The sequence below is a fragment of the Bufo gargarizans genome, chromosome 3 (assembly GCF_014858855.1).
Source record: "Bufo gargarizans isolate SCDJY-AF-19 chromosome 3, ASM1485885v1, whole genome shotgun sequence".
NCBI lineage: Eukaryota > Metazoa > Chordata > Amphibia > Anura > Bufonidae > Bufo > Bufo gargarizans.
This window is the reverse complement of record NC_058082.1, coordinates 168,235,747-168,255,227: the sequence shown is the minus strand read 5'-3', so window position 1 is coordinate 168,255,227 and position 19,481 is coordinate 168,235,747. Positions and strand designations below refer to the sequence as shown.

At 45.5% G+C, this 19,481-nt stretch overlaps 1 protein-coding gene across 1 annotated transcript in view; it reads right to left on the bottom strand.

Annotated features, from left to right (window-relative positions):
• Positions 1 to 3,583: 3,583 nt before the first annotated feature.
• Positions 3,584 to 19,481, bottom strand: part of CPB2 (carboxypeptidase B2) — a 75,796-nt gene continuing 59,898 nt past the window's right edge. The window contains exons 11-12 of the mRNA XM_044288051.1: positions 6,378 to 6,462; positions 3,584 to 3,917 (exon numbers count right to left, since the gene is read on the bottom strand). Coding sequence (XP_044143986.1) covers positions 3,733 to 3,917; positions 6,378 to 6,462 — 270 coding nt within the window. The 3' untranslated portion in view covers positions 3,584 to 3,732. The remainder of the gene's footprint in view (positions 3,918 to 6,377; positions 6,463 to 19,481) is intronic.

The window sequence follows — 19,481 nt, the reverse complement described above, 5'->3', positions numbered from 1 at the left end:
TGGTCAGTGTCCATGACGCCGTTATCAGCGTTACAATACCACTTCTATGTCTCCTTGAGAAAACACTTAGGGCGATGATGGAAGAGGAGGTGGCCCAGGAGGAGGAGGAGGAGGAGGAGGAAGAGGGGCCATTTTTAGCACTTTCAGGCCAGTCTCTTCGAAGTGACTCAGAGGGAGGTTTTTGGCAACAGCAGAGGCCAGGTACAAATGTGGCCAGCCAGGGCCCACTACTGGAGGACGAGGAGGACGAGGATGAGGAGGAGGTGGAGGAGGATGAGGATGAAGCATGGTCACAGCGGGATGGCACCCAACGCAGCTCGGGTCCATCACTGGTGCGTGGCTGGGGGGAAAGGCAGGACGATGACGATACGCCTCCCACAGAGGACAGCTTGTCCTTACCCCTGGGCAGCCTGGCACACATGAGCGACTACATGCTGCAGTGCCTGCGCAACGACAGCAGAGTTGCCCACATTTTAACGTGTGCGGACTACTGGGTTGCCACCCTGCTGGATCCACGGTACAAAGACAATGTGCCCACCTTACTTCCTGCACTGGAGCGTGATAGGAAGATGCGCGAGTACAAGCGCACGTTGGTAGACGCGCTACTGAGAGCATTCCCAAATGTCACAGGGGAACAAGTGGAAGCCCAAGGCCAAGGCAGAGGAGGAGCAAGAGGTCGCCAAGGCAGCTGTGTCACGGCCAGCTCCTCTGAGGGCAGGGTTAGCATGGCAGAGATGTGGAAAACTTTTGTCAACACGCCACAGCTAACTGCACCACCACCTGATACGCAACGTGTTAGCAGGAGGCAACATTTCACTAACATGGTGGAACAGTACATGTGCACACCCCTCCACGTACTGACTGATGGTTCGGCCCCATTCAACTTCTGGGTCTCTAAATTGTCCACGTGGCCAGAGCTAGCCTTTTATGCCTTGGAGGTGCTGGCCTGCCCGGCGGCCAGCGTTTTGTCTGAACGTGTATTCAGCACGGCAGGGGGCGTCATTACAGACAAACGCAGCCGCCTGTCTACAGCCAATGTGGACAAGCTGACGTTCATAAAAATGAACCAGGCATGGATCCCACAGGACCTGTCCGTCCCTTGTCCAGATTAGACATTAACTACCTCCCCTTAACCATATATTATTGGACTCCAGGGCACTTCCTCATTCAATCCTATTTTTATTTTCATTTTACCATTATATTGCGAGGCTACCCAAAGTTGAATGAACCTCTCCTCTGTCTGGGTGCCAGGGCCTAAATATATGCCAATGGACTGTTCCAATGTTGGGTGACGTGAAGCCTGATTCTCTGCTATAACATGCAGACTAATTCTCTGCTGACATGAAGCCAGATCCTCTTTTACGGGACCTCTCTCCTCTGCCTGGGTGCTGGGCCTAAATATCTGTCAATGGACTGTTGCATTGGTGGCTGACGTGAAGCCTGATTCTCTGCTATGACATGCAGACTAATTCTCTGCTGACATGAAGCCAGATTGTCTGTTACGGGACCTCTCTCCTCTGCCTGGGTGCTGGGCCTAAATTTATGAAAATGGACTCTTACAGTGGTGGGTGACGTGAAGCCTGATTCTCTGCTATGACATGAAGACTGATTCTCTGCTGACATGAAGCCAGATTGTCTGTTACGGGACCTCTCTCCTCTGCCTGGGTGCTGGGCCTAAATTTATGAAAATGGACTGTTGCAGTGGTGGGTGACGTGAAGCCTGATTCTCTGCTATGACATGAAGACTGATTCTCTGCTGACATGAAGCCAGATTGTCTGTTACGGGAACTCTCTCCTCTGCCTGGGTGCTGGGCCTAAATTTATGACAATGGACTCTTACAGTGGTGGGTGACGTGAAGCCTGATTCTCTGCTATGACATGAAGACTGATTCTCTGCTATGACATGAAGACTGATTCTCTGCTGACATGAAGCCAGATTGTCTGTTACGGGACCTCTCTCCTCTGCCTGGGTGCTGGGCCTAAATTTATGACAATGGACTGTTGCAGTGGTGGCTGACGTGAAGCCTGATTCTCTGCTATGACATGCAGACTGATTCTCTGCTGACATGAAGCCAGATCCTCTGTTACGGGACCTCTCTCCTCTGCCTGGGTGCTGGGCCTAAATTTATGAAAATGGACTGTTGCAGCGGTGGGTGACGTGAAGCCTGATTCTCTGCTATGATATGAAGACTGATTCTCTGCTGACATGAAGCCAGATCCTCTGTTACGGGACCTCTCTCCTCTGCCTGGGTGCTGGGCCTAAATATCTGACAATGGACTGTTGCATTGGTGGCTGACGTGAAGCCTGATTCTCTGCTATGACATGCAGACTAATTCTCTGCTGACATGAAGCCAGATTGTCTGTTACGGGACCTCTCTCCTCTGCCTGGGTGCTGGGCCTAAATTTATGAAAATGGACTCTTACAGTGGTGGGTGACGTGAAGCCTGATTCTCTGCTATGACATGAAGACTGATTCTCTGCTGACATGAAGCCAGATTGTCTGTTACGGGACCTCTCTCCTCTGCCTGGGTGCTGGGCCTAAATTTATGACAATGGACTGTTGCAGTGGTGGGTGACGTGAAGCCTGATTCTCTGCTATGATATGAAGACTGATTCTCTGCTGACATGAAGCCAGATCCTCTGTTACGGGACCTCTCTCCTCTGCCTGGGTGCTGGGCCTAAATTTATGAAAATGGACTGTTGCAGTGGTGGGTGACGTGAAGCCTGATTCTCTGCTATGACATGAAGACTGATTCTCTGCTGACATGAAGCCAGATTGTCTGTTACGGCACCTCTCTCCTCTGCCTGGGTGCCGGGGCCTAAATATCTGAGAATGGACTGTTCCAGTGGTGGGTGACGGGAAGCCAGATTCTCTGCTATGGGACCTCTCTCCAATTGATTTTGGTTAATTTTTATTTATTTAATTTTTATTTTAATTCATTTCCCTATCCACATTTGTTTGCAGGGGATTTACCTACATGTTGCTGCCTTTTGCAGCCCTCTAGCCCTTTCCTGGGCTGTTTTACAGCCGTTTTAGTGCCGAAAAGTTCGGGTCCCCATTGACTTCAATGGGGTTCGGGACGAAGTTCGGATCGGGTTCGGATCTCGAACCCGAACATTTTCGGGAAGTTCGGCCGAACTTCTCGAACCCGAACATCCAGGTGTTCACTCAACTCTAATTGTGAGCCCTAAACCGACATGAGTCATGATGATCTTTGTACAGCGCTGCAGAATATGCTGGAGCAATGTAAATTAATAATATGATCATTTTCATCCTCTTTTCAGGTTTTGCAAGTTTCAAAATCACATTATGTTGCATTAAAGGATTTATTAGCAATATAGTAAATATATTGTCTGTGAAGGTTCTCATTTATCCAGGTCATGGTATATCTGTAATTAGGATAATGGAATCAACACCTCTGACCCCATGCTGGGTATAATGACCTCTGACCCCATGCTGGGTATAATCACCAGATGTGGATTCAGTTACATATTTATTCCCAGAATTCTTGTACAGTCACTCAGAATTGAGAAGGCTCGTTGGTAGAACGAGTGAAATGTTTTCAAGAAATCTACAGTACGTCCAGTTGCCTTGATTTATTCTTTACAGATGTAAGATATATTGACACAAAGGACTGATGGTGATCATTAGAGATATAAAATGCACTGGTTTATGCTTTATTGTATGCATTGTTATGTCGAGTAACAAGAATTCGTTTTTTTTTATTTTATTACATATTTTTCACAATATGTGCAGCTATAATTTTGATTCCAGTCAGAGCTTCACTGCACGTTGGTTTGATCAAATTAGGAGGTAGTAGAAATCCGTAGGTCCCTTTATCACGAAGTTCAAAAGTAAAAGAATACTTAATACCCAAATCATAGGCCCAATCATCCGATCCTCCTGGAGCCAGATCTGCAAAAATGTAACAGATACAATCGTCATCTCATTTCATCCAGAGAGGTGATTACATGAAAGAATGAAGTACCCCATACAGACTACATGGCTACTTAGTGGGGTTATCCAACAGTATAAATGCCCCCCAACAATGCCCGAGCCCCTTCTATGAAAGATACTTACCTGGTACCCGACACCCGCATCCCTCTGGATCCCTAAATGGCCACCGCTGCATCTCCCTGTCACGCGGATCAAAACATCCGGCGACGGGAAGGTGCAGCCTGCTATTGGCTGCACACCCAACCATGTGATTTGTTTGTTTTGATCCGTGCGATGGAGAGATGCCGCACAGGGATCCGGAGGGACACGAGTGTTGGGATCGGGTAAGTATCTTCCATAGGAATGGGGGTGTTATACTGTTGGATAACCCCTTTAAATGGACTGTAATGTGGGGGCAAAGAGTGCTGTGCCCCTAAATCCCATGATGCAATTTATAAAGTTAGGTTCCAACTCCTGCCTCATACACAACCTAGAAATATTCTATAAGACTCTTCACTCCTACTAGGCTCTGTCCACAAGGAGGAACAGTACCCTCCGGATCCCCAGCAAAGGCCTCTCACCCAGCTAAAGAGGCATTCCGCAAAATATGGATGATGTCTATATTGCATCAGTGTAGATGATCCATTGATTTCAATGGGTCCATAGTCTGCATTTGGAGACGAGAATAGGACATGTTCTATTGTTTGCGAACTGACATACAGATGTGGAAAGTACTGAAGAGCAGTGATGGTCAGTTCGCAGTGTTCGCCAGCGAACACTTGCGGGCTGCCATCTTTAGTAAGGTTAGACTCACCCAGCCGGCGATGCACAGGTAAGCCCTTACCTGTGCCTGTGCCGCGAGCCGGTCTGAAATCAAATGCGCTCACCGGGAGCAGGCAGTTCCGAGAACAGCCGCCAGGGGCCTTTATTGGGCTGTTCTCGGAACTGCCTGCTCCCGGTGAGCACATTTGATTTCAGACCGGCTCGCGGCACAGGTAAGGGCTTACCTGTGAATCGCCGGCTGGGGGAGTCTAACCTTACTAAAGATGGCAGCCCGCATGTGTTCGCTGGCGAACACTGCAAACTGGCCATCACTGCTGAAGAGGGGAAATCAACAGCTGTCTGCAAATGAGGTACTGGCTTGGCTATAATCCTAAACTATGTCTCAAGGCCTGTTTAAAAGATCAAAGAAAATGGGGGTCAGTCAGCACATCCCAATGCGCAGGTGCGCGCTGCCATGGCTAGAAACACAAAGAAATAAACACAATGCAACAGCACTCTGCAAACCAAATAAAGTACAATAATGCCATAGTAATAGAAAATATTCTGGTGCTAATGCTACACTTATTTTGTAAATTTGAGATTCTTGGCAAATACATTTTGTACAAAATTATTTGGGCCCGTCTGCCACACGTCAACGCGATCTCTGTAAGACAGGAACCTAACGCTAAATGCTACCTGTTATGTGCCATAACGGCCACCATAAAATTTAGGGAGTGCAGGTTCCAAAGCAGAGTGGACCCAGCATGCATGTGGAACCTGCACTCCCTGAAGCTAGGCGAAACGAGCGTCGGGGTTGGTGTTCCCTCCAGGTCCTGAGTCTGTATGTCATTTTCTTGCCACCGGTTTATGTTGTTTATTATGTTTTTCATATCCAACACCAATTATTTTGAGCCCTATTTAGGGACTATTTTGCATTAGCAGTTTATTTGTTGTCGGATATGGAGATGAATTATATTGGGGCATATAATACTTTGAGATAGAACCAGGGTGACTAAATGTATGGGTGACACAAATATTAACATTTTTGGTCAATTAGTTTATCTAGCGTACTGTATACCTGGTTCCAATTTATAAATATGTGACCCGGTTGACGATGGGGGAATACTTTTTGTCACAGTACCTCGTGTATTGATGCTATTTGTAATGATGTTATGTATTATGTTTTGTATGAATTTCTATGAATAAACTATGAAACTCTATTAATTAAATTATGTCTTTATATTATATGTGTGTGTTCAAACATTTGGTGAGTCTTTACAAAATGTATTTGCCAGGAATCTCAAATTTACAAAATAAGCATAGCATTAGCACCGCATCAGAATACTTTCTATTACTATAGCATTATTGTACTTTATTTGGTTTGCAGAGTGCTGTTGTATTGTGTTTTTTTTCTTTGTGTTTAAAAAGTCCAACACTGATTTATGGGATAGCCACCTTACGTCTGGTGGCACCAAAGGCCCAGGTTTATTTTCTTTTTTGGGAAAGAGACATAATTTACAAAGCAATCTTCTAGCAGTATTGGAGATCATCATCATATATAGTTACCAATATGGTTGCAATGTATCCTATCAATTTTGCAGGCCATCATAGTCCCTAAAATCACATTACTCTACAGGCAGCTGGCAAATAGTTTTGTGTGGAATTGGAGTCACTTACATATAGTGTCTGCTCCTGGTCCTGATACATATCTGCTTCTGTTTTTTGACTTTATGTGATCTGCAACTTTATTTGCAAGCCGAGACTGCAATTGAAAAATCACTTTTTTTTTATGCAACTTAACAAAAGTACATTTAGTTATCTGTGTTTACAGGCAAAACTAACCAGAATCAAACCTAATGTACAAGACTTGTTTCAAAGACAGGGTTCATAATAACTTAAGATAATGAACGTGCCTGTTCCAAACATGTAGATTTATGGTTTCCTTTACATATACATATCATGGTATTCCTGTATCAAAAATGTCACATAAGATATAAAACGACTATGGGGGCAATGTTAGATGTACAGTATTTCTGAAGTTTTGCTGGAGGTAATATTACCATAATTAGTGATGCATTTCTCAAAATGTCACTCATTGTCACCTCTTTAACCCGTTCCTGACCTCAGCAGGTCTTTAAAGATGGCGCCCCCTCTAGTGCGGCGGGTGCCATGCCCACGTGGTTTCTGTTGTTTAAAACAGCAGACACCCGGGGCTTAAATCTGTGATTGGCATTAAAACCAATTACAGACTTGTAACTCCTTAGATGCGGTGGTGAATTGTGACCACTGCATCTGAGAGGCTTTTCCCCAGGAGCACTGTGCTCCCAGAGCCAGAACGGTCTCTGATGGAAGTCCTTATGTCACTAACTTGAGTGGCGGTGATAACAGCAAAAGGTCACTGTAAAACAGACTCAGAGAAGCCACAGGGAAAAGCCACAGCAGATCAGGCGGCAAAAAAGGCTACCAAATTGCCTAGGCAGACCTCTGTCTTAAGTGGCCACAGTTCAGGTCCCTGAAATAACGCCTCCTGTCTCATGGAAGTTCTTAAGACCTTACAGAACCATGTGGGGGAAGGAGGAAAGAGACTGGTGGATGGAAAAAGGGAGGAACTACAAATGAGGAAGGCCTAATACCGTTGCAAGCGAAACTCTGCCTTCCCAGGTCCATCTACCTCACGATGGCACAGGCAACCCATGGAGTGACGCACCAGACAAAAACTGCTATGTGTGATTTAGTACAGTCGTGGCCAAAAGTTTTGAGAATTACATAAATATTGGAAAAGTTGCTGCTTAATTTTTTATAATAGCAATTTGCATATACTCCAGAATGTTATGAAGAGTGATCAGATGAATTGCATAGTCCTTCTTAACTTAATCCCCAAAAAACCTTTCCACTGCATTTCATTGCTGTCATTAAAGGACCTGCTGAGATCATTTCAATAATCGTCTTGTTAACTCAGGTGAGAATGTTGACGAGCACAAGGCTGGAGATCATTATGTTGAAGGAGCACCGTGCCATAAGGCAAAAGTGATAACTAAGTGGCTCGGGGACCAAAACGTTGACATTTTGGGTCCATGGCCTGGAAACTCCCCAGACCTTAATCCCATTGAGAATTTATGGTCAATCCTCAAGAGGCGGGTAGACAAACAAAAACCCACTAATTCTGACAAACTCCAAGAAGTGATTATGAAAGAATGGGTTGCTAACAGTCAGGAATTGGCCCAGAAGTTGATTGAGAGCATGCCCAGTCAAATTGCAGAGGTCCTGAAAAAGAAGGGCCAACACTGCAAATACTGACTTTTTGCACAAATGTCATGTAATTGTCGATAAAAGCCTTTGAAACGTATGAAGTGCGTGTAATTATATTTCACTACATCACAGAAACAACTGAAACAAAGATCTAAAAGCAGTTTAGCAGCAAACTTTGTGAAAACTAATATTTGTGTCATTCTCAAAACTTTTGGCCACGACTGTACATAGCGCATGATACACCCCAGGGTTCAGCACTGTAGCAGCCAGATATACTCAAGGATGTATGATTTGTGCCCAGAACAATGTGGGCAAGGTGGTTAAGGTATCCCAGAAACACATGTTGTCCTTTGTATCTGATTCAACGCTTGCAGTCTACCTTCAACTACCCAAGGTGGGCATGTATGAGTATGTATTGATGTGTGATGACTTGTTTTCAGGATGGCCAGAAGCATACCCGAAGAAGCAAAGAAGATTAAAGTTGTGTGCAGGTAAGGGGTACCTGAGACCATTAAAAGTAACAGAGGTATTCACTTCACAGGTGAAGTGATGCAGGAGACGATGAAGGCTTTGGGTGTAGAACAGGTCTTATATGCTTCGTACCATCCACAAAGCAGCGGCAGGGTAGGGAAAAAGGAACTGAATGGAACACTAAAGTTAAAGATTCAAAAAGTTAGGAACAGAGTGCCTGCTGGTAGCCCTCTTTTCAGTAAGGTATACCCCTAACCGTAAGACAGGCCTTAGTTCCTATAAGGTCCTTTTTGGGTCAGGCCCTTTGACAGGATTGTATTTTGCACAGCAGCTCCAGATGCAACATGGTTGTCTGACAGTTTATGTGATCAGTTTGCACAAGCATTTGATTAAAATATATTCTCGAGTTTTTGCTTCACTTCCAGATCTTGATAACGTACCAGGCACTCACTTGTGTCTGCAGATTGGGTAGTAGTAGAAAGACACGTCAGAAAAGTCCTCAAACCCTGGTTTGATGGTCCATTCCGAGTGTTGCTGATCATAAACACAGTGAAGCTCAAGGAAAGCATAATTGGAGTAATTTCAAGAAAGTGTTAAGTCTGTAGACTTGAAAGGATGATGTTTCTTGTTCCCCTTGTGTGACTGCTGATCCTGACTCAAAAGAATATGTACGGCATACATATTAGGACATCGTCAGACATCATCCACAACTCCATCCTCCGTCAGGCAAAACTCCATCAGCCCTCAGACATCAGACAAAACTCCGTCCTCCGTCAGGCAAAGCTCCATCAGACATCAGACAAAACTCCGTCCTCCGTCAGACAAAACTCCATCAGCCCTCAGACATCAGACAAAACTCCGTCCTCCGTCACCCAAAACTCCATCAGACCTCAGACATCAGACAAAACTCCGTCCTCCATCAGGCAAAACTCCATCAGACCTCAGACATCAGACAAAACTCCGTCCTCCGTCACCCAAAACTCCATCAGACCTCAGACATCAGACAAAACTCCGTCCTCCATCAGGCAAAACTCCATCAGACCTCAGACATCAGACAAAACTCCGTCCTCCGTCAGGCAAAACTCCATCAGACCTCAGACATCAGACAAAACTCCGTCCTCCGTCAGGCAAAACTCCATCAGACATCAGACAAAACTCTGTCCTCCGTCAGGCAAAACTCCATCAGACCTCAGACATCAGACAAAATTCCGTCCTCCGTCCCCCAAAACTCCATCAGACCTCAGACATCAGACAAAACTCTGTCCTCCATCACCCAAAACTCCATCAGACCTCAGACATCAGACAAAACTCTGTCCTCCGTCACCCAAAACTCCATCAGACCTCAGACATCAGACAAAACTCCGTCCTCCGTCAGGCAAAACTCCATCAGACCTCAGACATCAGACAAAACTCCGTCCTCCATCAGGCAAAACTCCATCAGACCTCAGACATCAGACAAAACTCCGTCCTCCGTCAGGCAAAACTCCATCAGACCTCAGACATCAGCTAAAACTCCGTCAGACCTCAGACATCAGACAAAACTCCGTCCTCCCTAACTCAAAATACGCCCTACTACACACACTCTTCACCTGACGGAGCTGCTAGCTGCTGGAGAGGCAAAGGACCTGTGATGACGTCATGACCATGTGACGAGTCACGTGTGTGGGAGGGGTCAGATGTGCACAGCAGCTGGTAGAGTGTACAGAACAGTAGCCATCAAATAGAGCTCTGTACTAGAGATGTGTGTGTAACCTGCATGTTGCAGGCTGTGTACTGTGTTACAGAGATGTATGTGTAACCTGCATGTAGCAGAGCTGTGTACTGTGTTACAGAGATGTATGTGTAACCTGCAGGTAGCAGAGCTGTGTACTGTGTTACAGAGATGTATGTGTAAACTGCAGGTAGCAGATCTGTATGTGTAACCTGCAGGTAGCAGAGCTGTGTACTGTGTTACAGAGATGTATGTGTAACCTGCATGTAGCAGAGCTGTGTACTGTGTTACAGAGATGTACGTGTAACCTGCAGGTAGCAGAGCTGTGTACTGTGTAGCAGATCTGTATGTGTAACCTGCATGTAGCAGAGCTGTGTACTGTGTAGCAGAGCTGTATGTGTAACCTGCATGTAGCAGAGCTGTGAACTGTGTAGCAGAGCTGTATGTGTAACCTGCATGTAGCAGTGCTGTGTACTGTGTAGCAGAGCTGTATGTGTAACCTGCATGTAGCAGAGCTGTGTACTGTGTTACAGGGATGTATGTGCAACCTGCAGGTAGCAGTGTTGTGTACTGTGTAGCAGAGATGTGTACTGTGTTACAGAGATGTGTGTGTAGCCTGCATGTAGCAGAGCTGTGTACTGTGTATATAGAGCAGTGTGTGTAACAGCATGTAGCAGAGCTGTGTACTGTGTTACAGAGATGTGTGTGTAACCTGCATGTAGAAGTGCTGTGTACTGTGTAGCAGAGCTGTATGTGTAACCTGCATGTAGCAGAGCTGTGTACTGTGTTACAGAGATGTATGTGTAACCTGCATGTAGCAGAGCTGTGTACTGTGTTACAGAGATGTATGTGTAACCTGCATGTAGCAGGCTGTGTACTGTGTTACAGGGATGTATGTGCAACCTGCATGTAGCAGAGCTGTGTACTGTGTATATAGAGCAGTTTGTCTAACCGCATGTAGCAGAGCTGTGTACTGTGTTACAGAGATGTGTGTGTAACCTGCATGTAGCAGTGCTGTGTACTGTGTAGCAGAGCTGTATGTGTAACCTGAATGTAGCAGAGCTGTGTACTGTGTAGCAGAGCTGTATGTGTAATCTGCATGTAGCAGAGCTGTGTGCTGTGTAGCGGTGCTGTATGTGTAACCTGCATGTAGCAGAGCTGTGTACTGTGCTACAGGGATGTATGTGCAACCTGCATGTAGCAGAGCTGTGTATTGTGTATATAGAGCAGTTTGTCTAACCGCATGTAGCAGAGCTGTGTACTGTGTTACAGAGATGTGTGTGTAACCTGGGAACTATAAAAAAGTGTAAAAAAAACCCATAAATATTCAGATCACCCCCCTTTTCCCAAAATTAAAATAAAAGACACATCATGGGTGTCGCAATGTGTAAAAACGCCCATTGTATAAAAATATATTCCCTATACGGCAAACAGCAAAACAGAAAAAAAAAAAGAGTCCAAATGTCCGATTCGCCGTTTTTGGTCACTTCATTTGCTACAAAAATGTAAATAAAAAGTGATCAAAAAGTCTTAAACACTCCAGAATGCTATCAGTAAAAAGTTTAGATTGCCCCGCAAAAAATGAGCCACCATCCAGCTCTGTACACATAATTACAAAAAGGTTATGGGGCTCAAAATATGGCGACAAAAAAAATCGGATATATATTTTTTTTTTTATCACTATTAAAACGCAAGAAAAACTATACATATAAGGTATTGCCGGATTCCATCTGACCTGTAGAATAAAAGTAATCAGTCAGTTTTATCGCACATCGAATGTCGTAAATAAAAATCACGTAAAACTGTGGTGGAATTGCTTTTTTTTTCAACAGGAAGAATGGGCAGTTTTACCATCTGAGAAAATAAAGAGCCTCATCCACAACTACTACAAAAGACTTCAAGCTGTCATTGATGTTAAAGGGGGCAATACATGTTATTAATAACTGGGGCGTGTAAACTTCTGATCAGGGTCATTTGGGGAGTTTGTGTTGTGATTATGATTTATAAAGAGTAAACACCGTTGTTTGACATAAATGGCTTCAGCCGACAACTAACCACGAGCGAGAGAGAAGTGTCCGTGTTATCAATCATATTCTCTAAACAATGGTTAAAGGGGTATTCTCATCTTAATGATCACTGGTAAATCTGGTAATGATTTGACAGTGATAATTTTTCTAAATACATTTTATTACCCAATTCCCATCCTTTTTTAGAAAATAAGTCCCCTCTTACCTGATGTTGTCTTTGGTCTCCCCTGGTCACGGCCACCTCTCCTGTCGAATCCAGCCGGGCCACGCTTGCGCAGAAGACGGAAAATTCTCTCCCGGCTGGGCCGCGCAATGTCCTGAACGCGCATGCCGCTGCACATGCGCCATGATGACTTCTTCCTGGCCAGTATAGTACAGAGCTGCGAATGCGCACGCCGACTCTGTACTATACAGGCCAGGAATAAGTCACCATGGCACATGCGCGGCGCTGTGCGCGTTCAGGACATTGCGCGGGAGAAGAATACAGGAAGTGAACATCACGCTCAAGGAAGGTAAGTATGAAAAAGGGAAGATGAGAATACCCCTTTAAGAAATCATAAATTCTGCAAGGGTATGTAAACTTATCAGCACAACTGTAAGTAGCTGTGTGATATAAATCTGTGGAATATGGGAAGCACAAGAGGATGTGCACCTTAAATCCCATCTTTGTAAGGCCTCTTGCACATGGTCGCTGTGTGCCTGTGGTCGAATTGTGGACCACATACGGCGGTTCCGCAATACACAGGGCACCAGCCGTGTGCATCCCGCATCCGTGATGTCGACCCATTCACTTGAACGGAACAGAAACACGGATCGGATCCCCACAGAAGCACTACAGAGTGCTGGTTCCGTGGTGTTTCTGGCCGTGCCTCCGCACAGCAAAAAAGTAGAACATATTCACGGACCCATTCAAGTTGAATAGGTCTGGATCTGTCCCGGCCGATGCACGCACGTTGCCCGTGCATTGGGGACTGCAAATTGCTGTCCCCAATGCACGGAATGGACCAACAACGTTCATGTCCAAGAGGCCTAACACTTGTGATCTGTGTGAAGCGGCATATATGCATTCATGTTGCATGTATTTATTAATTAGGGTTACCAATTCTGAGTAACTCGGAGTGACTTTTTTTTTTGTCGTCATATTTTGAGCTCTATAACTTTTTTGTAATTATGTGTACGGAGCTGGATGGGGGCTCATTTTTTGCGGGGCAATCTGAACTTTTCACTGATACCATTCTGGGGTGTTTAAGACTTTTTGATTACTTTTTATTTACATTTTTGTAGCAAATGAAGTGACCAAAAACGGCGAATCGGACATTTGGACTCTTTTTTTTCTTCTGTTTTGCCGTTTGCCGTATGGGGAATATATTTTTATACAATGGGTGTTTTTACACATTGCGACACCCATGATGTGTATTTTTTTAGTTCTTTTATTTTCATTTTGGGAAAAGGGGGGTGATCTGAATTTTTATGTTTTTTTTTACACTTTTTTATAGTTCCCAGGTTACACACACATCTCTGTTACACAGTAAAAAGCTCTGCTACATGCGGTTACACACACATCTCTGTAACACAGTACACAGCACTGCTACATGCAGGTTGCACATACATCCCTGTAACACAGTACACAGCCTGCTACATGCAGGTTACACATACAGCTCCGCTACACAGCACACAGCTCTGATACATGCAGATTACACATACAGCTCTGCTACACAGTACACAGCTCTGCTACATTCAGGTTACAAATACAGCTCTGCTACACAGTACACAGCACTGCTACATGCAGGTTACACATACAGCTCTGCTACACAGTACACAGCTCTGCTACATGCAGGTTACACATACAGCTCTGCTACACAGTACACAGCACTGCTACATGCAGGTTACACATACAGCACTGGCACACAGTACACAGCTGTGCTACATGCAGGTTACACATACAGCTCTGCTACACAGTACACAGCTCTGCTACATGCAGGTTACACATACAGATCTGCTACACAGTACACAGCTCTGCTACCTGCAGGTTACACATACATCTCTGTAACACAGTACACAGCTCTGCTACATGCAGGTTACACATACAGATCTACTACACAGTACACCGCTCTGCTACCTGCAGGTTACACATACAGATCTGCTAAACAGTACACAGCTCTGCTACCTGCAGGTTACACATACAGTTCTGCTACACAGTACACAGCTCTGCTACCTGCAGGTTACACATACATCTCTGTAACACAGTACACAGCTCTGCTACATGCAGGTTACACATACATCTCTGTAACACAGTACACAGCTCTGCTACATGCAGGTTACACATACATCTCTGTAACACAGTACACAGCTCTGCTACCTGCAGGTTACACATACATCTCTGTAACACAGTACACAGCTCTGCTACCTGCAGGTTACACATACAGATCTGCTACCTGCAGGTTACACATACATCTCTGTAACACAGTACACAGCTCTGCTACATGCAGGTTACACATACAGATCTGCTACCTGCAGGTTACACATACATCTCTGTAACACAGTACACAGCTCTGCTACATGCAGGTTACACATACAGATCTACTACACAGTACACAGCTCTGCTACCTGCAGGTTACACATACAGATCTGCTACACAGTACACAGCTCTGCTACCTGCAGGTTACACATACAGATCTGCTACACAGTACACAGCTCTGCTACCTGCAGGTTACACATACATCTCTGTAACACAGTACACAGCTCTGCTACCTGCAGGTTACACATACAGATCTGCTACCTGCAGGTTACACATACATCTCTGTAACACAGTACACAGCTCTGCTACATGCAGGTTACACATACAGATCTGCTACCTGCAGGTTACACATACATCTCTGTAACACAGTACACAGCTCTGCTACATGCAGGTTACACATACAGATCTACTACACAGTACACAGCTCTGCTACCTGCAGGTTACACATACAGATCTGCTACACAGTACACAGCTCTGCTACCTGCAGGTTACACATACAGATCTGCTACACAGTACACAGCTCTGCTACCTGCAGGTTACACATACATCTCTGTAACACAGTACACAGCTCTGCTACCTGCAGGTTACACATACAGATCTGCTACCTGCAGGTTACACATACATCTCTGTAACACAGTACACAGCTCTGCTACATGCAGGTTACACATACAGATCTGCTACCTGCAGGTTACACATACATCTCTGTAACACAGTACACAGCTCTGCTACATGCAGGTTACACATACAGATCTACTACACAGTACACAGCTCTGCTACCTGCAGGTTACACATACAGATCTGCTACACAGTACACAGCTCTGCTACCTGCAGGTTACACATACAGATCTGCTACACAGTACACAGCTCTGCTACCTGCAGGTTACACATACATCTCTGTAACACAGTACACAGCTCTGCTACCTGCAGGTTACACATACAGATCTGCTACCTGCAGGTTACACATACATCTTTGTAACACAGTACACAGCTCTGCTACATGCAGGTTACACATACGGATCTGCTACCTGCAGGTTACACATACATCTCTGTAACACAGTACACAGCTCTGCTACCTGCAGGTTACACATACAGATCTGCTACCTGCAGGTTACACATACATCTCTGTAACACAGTACACAGCTCTGCTACATGCAGGTTACACATACATCTCTGTAACACAGTACACAGCTCTGCTACATGCAGGTTACACATACATCTCTGTAACACAGTACACAGCTCTGCTACCTGCAGGTTACACATACATCTCTAACACAGTACACAGCTCTGCTACCTGCAGGTTACACATACAGATCTGCTACCTGCAGGTTACACATACATCTCTGTAACACAGTACACAGCTCTGCTACATGCAGGTTACACATACATCTCTGTAACACAGTACACAGCTCTGCTACCTGCAGGTTACACATACATCTCTAACACAGTACACAGCTCTGCTACCTGCAGGTTACACATACAGATCTGCTACCTGCAGGTTACACATACAACTCTAAAACACAGTACACAGCTCTGCTACATGCAGGTTACACACACATCTCTGTAACACAGTACACAGCACTGCTACATGCAGGTTACACACACATCTCTAGTACAGAGCTCTATTTGATGGCTACTGTTCTGTACACTCTACCAGCTGCTGTGCACATCTGACCCCTCCCACACACGTGACTCGTCACATGGTCATGACGTCATCACAGGTCCTTTGCCTCTCCAGCAGCTAGCAGCTCCGTCAGGTGAAGAGTGTGTGTAGTAGGGCGTATTTTGAGTTAGGGAGGACGGAGTTTTGGCTGATGCCTGATGGAGGACGGAGTTTTGTCTGATGTCTGAGGTCTGATGGAGTTTTGCCTGACGGAGGACGGAGTTTTGTCTGATGTCTGAGGTCTGATGGAGTTTTGCCTGACGGAGGACGGAGTTTTCTCTGATGTCTGAGGTCTGATGGAGTTTTGCCTGACGGAGGACGGAGTTTTGTCTGATGTCTGATGGAGTTTTTGCCTGATGGAGGACGGAGTTTTGTCTGATGTCTGAGGTCTGATGGAGTTTTGGGTGACGGAGGACGGAGTTTTGTCTGATGTCTGAGGTCTGATGGAGTTTTGCCTGACGGAGGACGGAGTTTTGTCTGATGTCTGAGGTCTGATGGAGTTTTGCCTGATGGAGGACGGAGTTTTGTCTGATGTCTGAGGTCTGATGGAGTTTTGGGTGACGGAGGACGGAGTTTTGTCTGATGTCTGAGGTCTGATGGAGTTTTGCCTGACGGAGGATGGAGTTTTGTCTGATGTCTGAGGGCTGATGGAGTTTTGCCTGACGGAGGATGGAGTTGTGGATGATGTCTGACGATGTCCTAATATGTATGCCGTAAATATGGATTTTAAATGAGATAGTAAAAATAGGTTTCTGGGCCGTGAAGAAGTTGTGCAAAAGGAAGAACAAAGTTGTTACAGTCCGATACTTCTAGCCCAATGATCCATTGATAGTATTGCCCAAAGATTCTCAGGATTAATAGTTCTTATGTTCACAATAGTGAATGGGCAGAAGGGCTAGAGAATTTATATCACCATCGTATTATTCCCTGTGTAAAGAAATTGTTCAGCAAGGTAGTTGACGAGGCCGTACCAGAGATGATGATGGGAGAGTTGTATGAAGACTTCGATCCAGGAAAATCAGAAGCACTGATGACCTCCAGTCTCCCCCATATGACATCAGCGTGAATTAGGGAAAGATCATCTGACTTCCCCAAGCAGTCATATTCAAACTAAAAGTCACCTTGGGGTGTTGGTGGTAATTCACACCATGCAGCAATTCTGGCCTGCCTGCACCAGGGTAGCCCTTACTAGGGTCACCAGACTCCCTGAGTCCAGCAGAGCCTCCGCCAGAGTGTCTCCCACTTCCACCTGGCACAAATGATCTAGAGACTCTGGGGTACCTGTTGTACACAGCCTCCTGGCATATAGCGACTGATGGTAGCCATAGTTAGTGTCCATGGGCTCAATCCGATAGAGACAGTCAGCCCTTACATGCCAGGCTCCTGACACCGCCAGCAGAATATCGGAGTCAGGTCTGCCGTGGGTACATCCCGGGCGGGTTTTATCGGCTCAAATCTCCGGGCCTGGGGTGGAGATTTCTGGGGTTTGCCGACCCCCCTCCCGACAGAACGCTCCTTTAGATTCCTAGTAGCTTCATAGCGTTCCACCAGGTTCACCATCTCAAGAGCATTGCCATGAGACACCTGACCGTTCCAGTGCTGAAGAGGGTATGGAAAAGCCCTCCAGAACATATCGGCTAATAGTCTATCCAGCATAGCCGGGGGAGTCAGAACATCAGGCTGTAGCAACTTTTGCAAGAGGTGGAGTAAGTCATAATACTGGGTCCTCATCCTCACCTTGCTGTGTTGGTGGTAATTCGCACTATGCAGCAATTCTGCCTCAAAGAGTCCTTGCTTATAGCAGCACCAACCTGTTTTTACGCCAAGCAGGTAGCAAGCCTTCATCCGGACACAAGGCTCCCAGAACCCAACACAGAGACATGGCTTCTGAGCCCAGCTGCCTATTTAAGGATCGGAACGGCATTTAAAATCCGGTCCAGTATTTGACCTCACCTGGCTGTAAATCAGCCCAGCAGCACATGCTGGGAGGAAAACACCTGTTTTCCCAGACCAAACCTCTCATTGTTTCACAGTGCCTATAAAAAAGCACCTCCTTAAAGTGTCATATATGATGTAAGCAGTATTAATGTTAGTAAGACTCCATTATAATATGGTGCCGATGCACAGATGCTTATATTTAGCTCACATACCAAAGTTTGTAAGTGCACACTGCGCAGACTCCATGTGTTATCTAATTTCTTATCTCTTTTTCCTTCTTAGCCAATGAAATAATGGCAAGATCTTTAAAGGGGGACCCCCCTCCCCCCGAAGATGTAAAACGGCTTTACTCATTGTAATAAAAAAGAGATTGTATTTGACCAGCTTGCGTCAGCGTCTAGTCTCTCTGCCGTACGTGGATATAACTATTGTCGATCAAGCTGAATACCGCATGTGCTCAAGCACGATGCTCGAGTCTCCTCCCCGCACGTTTGTTGGCTGCTATGTAGCCAATAAATGTGCAGGTAAGTACTGCCCTTCACTCTAATGTAGCCAGTAGCCATGTTGGTTACTGGCATTACAGTGATTGGCTGCCCGGATCGTGTCACTGGGTGCTATAAAGCACCCGATGACACGTGGTTCGGCTCAGTGTTAGTCAGGGATAGCTGTGCTGTAGAAGGGACAGATAGTGTAGGGAATTAATTCAATTGAATTTTATTTTTTGGTTAGGCAGGGTTGGTGTTAGAGACCCAGAAGTCCCTTCAAAGGACTATTGTTGTATCTGGCAGCAAAATATATTTTTAGCGCAACCGGCGCTAAAATGCGTGCTATTGTTTGGATGCTGCATTACCGCCGTGACAGTATCTGCGCTACATCTCCAGTATAACGTTAGCGTATCCTAAATATCAGTGACATTCACTGTAATTTTTTCGCTGCTGGTGGCAGCGACATTACCTGTGCTACATCTCCTATATAACGTTTGCCCATCCTAAATATCAGTGACATTTAGTCTAATTTATTTGCGCATACACTTACAAAACCTGGGCTACTGTACGTGTGACATACTTGCAAGTATATATACCATTTAATATGTGGAAGGCGAGCGGTAAGGGACGGGGATGTGGCCGTGCTGCTGATGGTGCATGCAGAGGCCTGGCCGTGTGCGCGGTGAAACTGTGCCTGCTGCCAGAGCACAAGAAACACACGA